At 47.4% G+C, this 5,000-nt stretch overlaps 1 protein-coding gene across 1 annotated transcript in view; it reads left to right on the top strand.

Moving 5' to 3' along the window:
• The first annotated feature begins 189 nt into the window (after positions 1-189).
• Positions 190-5,000, top strand: part of LOC143039317 (uncharacterized) — a 5,952-nt gene continuing 1,141 nt past the window's right edge. Inside the window, exons 1-5 of the mRNA XM_076209194.1 lie at positions 190-1,438; positions 1,529-2,256; positions 2,371-2,607; positions 2,884-3,462; positions 3,607-4,733. Coding sequence (XP_076065309.1) covers positions 190-1,438; positions 1,529-2,256; positions 2,371-2,607; positions 2,884-3,462; positions 3,607-4,733 — 3,920 coding nt within the window. The remainder of the gene's footprint in view (positions 1,439-1,528; positions 2,257-2,370; positions 2,608-2,883; positions 3,463-3,606; positions 4,734-5,000) is intronic.

Here is a 5,000-nt window from a genome sequence, read left to right as displayed (position 1 = left end):
CATCGCCGAGATTTGTGGTAAGCTATTGAATTGTTACCATTATTTCATGCTCTTGCGATACCAGCTAACAGTTGCATTACCATACGTGTGGCTAATCCCTATTATACGTATTTCATTAATTCAATAGGTTGCCAACTAGCTAATAAGCAACATTTTGTTATTCCTTGTCTTCCAACATCTTAGTTCAACATGTTCAACTTGGAGAACTTCGTAAAGGCGCCTTCAGCCGAAGAGGTAAGGAAGCTTAACAAACCAGAGTTAGAGATGATAGCACATCATTATCAAATAAGCGAGTGCTCCGGTTTAAATAAGAACCCCTTGAAAAACAAAATTGTTGAGTACTTAGAGGAAAATAAACTCATCCTCGCCTCACGGGAAGATGTTGGGGGTGCTAGCCCCGTAAATGATTTAGCTTTACAGGTTGAACTTAAGAAGTTGGAACTAGAAATAGAGAGACTCAAGTCTCAAAGTCATGGTATAGAAAAAACACCTAATATTCCGAAATTTAACGAGGATGAACCAGACAAGTTCTTTTCTATTTTCGAGAAGTTAGCACGTATGTACCAATGGCCATTCAGCCAGTGGACGCAGATGGTGTATGGTGCCCTCTCGGGAAAAGCTCTCGACACATTTATTGCACTTTCCGAGAGTCAGAGTAGTGATTATTATGTACTTAAATATAATATTCTACAAGCATACCAACTTGTTCCTGAAGCCTACCGGCAACAATTCAGGAAATGTAGGAAATCCAACCAGGAGACATACGTGGAGTACTTCCAACGAAAGCTCCGCTTGTTCACCCGGTGGGTGGAGAGCGAGGAGGCTCACGTAGACCTGGAGAAACTCAAAGGGTTAATATTGATGGAAGATATTAGAAATAATATCCCTCCAGATGTGCGAGCCAACTTGGATCAGCGAGGTATTCGTACCTTGGCAGAGGCTGGCCCAGCGGCCGACTATTACCATTTAACTAATCCTAGAATGCATTCCAGGTCTCACCCTACCTTGCCCCAAAGCTCCCCCCCCACTAGGGACTCCAAGCCAGTCGGACCTCCACAGGCTCCTCGACCGCCGGCTCACTCATCATCTGCTTCATCTACCTCAGGTAAGCCTATTGATAGTGAGACCAGGGAATCTACCCTCACTGGAGGCAGGAGCTATTGCAAGTATTGCAAAAGACCAGGACATCATGTTGATGAATGTTTCAAACTACAACAAAGAAAGGTTCCTCTCCAAGGGTCCCCCTCTCTCTCGATCAATGTGGCCAAGCAATCGGAAAGTTTTTTGGAGCCCTGTCTCACTGCTGTTAGCCCATCAGTTGTCCCAGATAATCCTTCCTCACCTATGTTATCAACATTTGAACCATTCTGTTCTTCTGGTTCAGTGGCCCTTAATCAAGATAGCCCACCTACATCTATCAAGCTTCTGAGAGACACAGGCTCAGCCCTATCATTAATTACAAAAGATGTGGCTGCTTTGATAAATGTATGTTATACTGGGAATTGGGTCCTTGTGAACGGTTTAACAGGCGGGTCACGTATCCCTATATGCCAAGTATACTTGCGGTCAGATATTAGGACAGGTTATGCCCAGGTAGGAGTAGTCGACAAGTTACCTGTAGAAGGAGTTTCACTTCTGATAGGAAATGACCTCGCCGGGGGCACGATGTTACCTAATGTCATAGTCTCCTCGTGTCCCTCTGCCGAGAATAATACTTCCCAATTAGAGGCAGACATTCCGGGCATATTCCCTGCATGTGCTGTTACTCGTAGCATGAGCCGCAGGGTGGAGGCAGAGATTAGCGAGCATAATGAGGATGCTCATGTTGGTGTAATTACCCCCCAACCTAGTGAGAACACCGAGGATGTTCCTACTCAGCCTGACCTTGCTGATTTAAATCTAGGTGAATTTTTTGAAACTTCTCCACCCGGTGACCTTCATAATAGGTTTGATAGCGAAAACGACACTGAGGGAGACAATGTTACCACCCTGGATAGTTTCGGTTCCTCCCCAGTCACTAGGAGTAGGCTCATTTGTTTCCAAAAAGAGGACCCTGAACTAGCCAGTTGTTTCCGTAGAGCTATTAGTGAAGAGGAAGCCAAGTCTGAATCTAACTGCTATTACCTTAGCTCAGACATATTGATGCGAAAGTTCCGTCCTACTGATTCCCCTGCAAATTACCCTTGGTCTGTCCGTCACCAAATAATGGTCCCAAGCCCATTACGGAAGGAGATCCTGGGTATTGCTCATGATGGGGTAGGAGGACATTTGGGAGTTAGGAAGACTAGTGCAAAAATTCTAACTCATTTCTATTGGCCTAAAATGAAGAGAGATATTAGTTCCTACATTAGTACATGTCACCGTTGTCAGGTAGCAGGGAAACCGCACCCCAGCGTTAAACCGTTCCCTCTACAACCTATCCCTGTCATTGAGGAACCCTTTGGCAGAATTGTCATAGATTGCGTTGGTCCTCTGCCAAAGACTCCCCGAGGTAATCAGTTTCTCTTTACTATGATAGACTGTGCCACCCGTTATCCAGAAGCCATTCCCTTGAGCAGCATCACAGCCAAGAATGTGGTGAGAGCCCTTATTCATTTCTTTACACAAGTAGGCCTTCCCACAGTAGTGCAGTCGGACCAAGGATCCAATTTTACTTCCCGATTGTTTAATCAGGTAATGCAGAGTTTGGGTGTCCGGCAGTCTAGGTCTTCAGCCTATCATCCCCAATCCCAGGGGGTGGTGGAGCGATTCCATCAGACATTCAAACGCATGTTGCGCACTTATTGCTTGGAGTTTGGGAAGGATTGGGACGAGGGAGTTGACCTTCTCCTATTCACGGTTAGGGACTCTGTTCAAGAATCCTTAGGATTCTCCCCATTTCAGCTAATTTATGGCCACGAGGTGCGAGGACCTCTCAAAGCCCTCAAAGAAAGTTGGCTGCTAGAAAATAGTGTCACACCCTTGGTATCATATGTAGTTGAGTTTAGAGAAAAATTAAAAGCTGCTGTGAGGCTGGCTAATGCCCATTTAAAATCTGCTCAGATAAAAATGAAGCAACAATTTGACAAAAAACATAAGGTAGAGCATAGGGAATTTAGGGTAGGTGATGAGGTGTTAGCGTTCTTGCCCGTGCAGACACACCCATTCCAGGCAAGGTATGATGGACCTTTCCAAATTGTAGACAGGGTAGGGGACGCCAATTACGTTGTATATACGCCAGGCAGGCGTAAGAAAAAACGTCTGGTGCATGTCAATCTACTGAAACCCTACAGAGTGAGAAAGAGTAAGGAAAGGGAGGAAAATGTTGAACCTTCCTTGTCCGCTTGTGTTGTAGTGCCTACATGTGATAATGATCAGAAAGACAACTTCCCTGAACTCCAGAGTGGCTTGTATGCTAAAGTGGACAATTCCACAATACTCTATGATCCCAGTACAAAGTTAGGCCATCTCTCTAATGACCAAGCGAGTGATATTTCTTCTCTTTTGACAGACTATAGTGTTATATTTAGTGACCATCCTCACCCCTGTTCAGCTGTAGAGCACGACATCGAAACCAACGGAGCTCGGCCCATCCGCCAACGTCCTTACCGCCTGAACGCATTCAAGAAGGAGTACGTCCGTGAGGAGGTGCAACGCCTTCAGGAGGTTGGTATCGTGGAGCCCAGTAGCAGTCCTTGGGCCTCTCCCGTGGTCTTGGTGCCGAAGCCCGATGGCTCTATGCGACTGTGTATCGACTACAGAAAGCTCAACGCAGTCACTGAGCCGGATAGCTACCCCTTGCCACGCATTGATGACGTCATTGACGAGGTTGGTCGAGCACAGTGGGTGACGAAACTGGACCTACTACAGGGCTATTACCAAGTCCGCCTGTCAGAGCGGTCGAGGGCCATCTCCGCGTTCATCACTCCCGAGGGGCTGTATCAGTTTACCGTCCTCCCCTTTGGCTTGCGGAATGCACCTGCAACCTTCCAACGCCTTATGAACATCGTAACGGCGGGGCTGGTGGGTGTCCGCTGCTACCTGGATGACCTCGTCGTCTTCAGCGACTCCTGGGGAGAACACGTGGACCGCCTAAGAGCCCTCTTTGCTGTTCTGGCAGCACACAGTTTGACAGTGAACCTCGCCAAGAGTGAGTTCGGCCATGCCCGCATCACATTCCTGGGGCATGTCGTCGGGAAAGGGGAGGTCCAACCGATTGCAGCCAAGATTACAGCCATTCTGCAGTATCCTGCCCCAAGCGACAAAAAGGGAGTAATGAGACTGTTGGGAATGGTGGGCTACTATCGTCGCTTCTGTCCCAACTTCTCCTCCGTGGTGGCTCCTCTCACCGACCTCCTGAGTACTAAGACCTCCTTCAAGTGGACCCAGGCTTGCCAGGACTCCTTCGAGAGCGTGAAGGCTCTGCTGGCAAATGCTCCTGTCCTACGTGCCCCTGATCTCCAGAGGCCGTTCACCATCCACGTCGACGCCAGCGAAGTTGGTGCCGGTGCCGTGCTTCTACAAGAGGGTGAGGAGGATCGTGTGTTACATCCTGTGTGTTACTTCTCAAAGAAGTTCCTAAAGGCGCAGAGGAACTATGCCACCATCGAAAAGGAGGCGTTAGCTTTGATTATGGCTCTGGAAGCGTTTAGAGTATACGTAGGAAGCACAGTTCACCCTGTGCAAGTGTTTACAGACCATAATCCCCTGACATTTGTGGAACGAATGAAAAACACTAATCAACGCCTTCTACGGTGGGCATTGGCCTTACAGCCATTCAATTTACAGATCGCGCACATAAGTGGAAAAAATAATGTGCTGGCTGATGCCCTATCCCGAACTACCCATGTGCAAACTTAAAATGTTAGTGTGATTGACCTTGGTTAAAGTGATTCTTTGCTTACAAACCCTTGTAAGCGTATTCTTTTGGGGGAGGGGTGTTGCGTGATCGCAAGTATGTGTTCCTTTGTAATAGATGTACTTTTCATGTTACCACTTGTTTCGGGTAGTTGTAGCCACGC

This window comes from Oratosquilla oratoria, chromosome 26 (genome assembly GCF_046742065.1).
Source record: "Oratosquilla oratoria isolate Oo_2021 chromosome 26, ASM4674206v1, whole genome shotgun sequence".
NCBI lineage: Eukaryota > Metazoa > Arthropoda > Malacostraca > Stomatopoda > Squillidae > Oratosquilla > Oratosquilla oratoria.
This window is presented reverse-complemented; position numbering and strand designations above follow the sequence as displayed.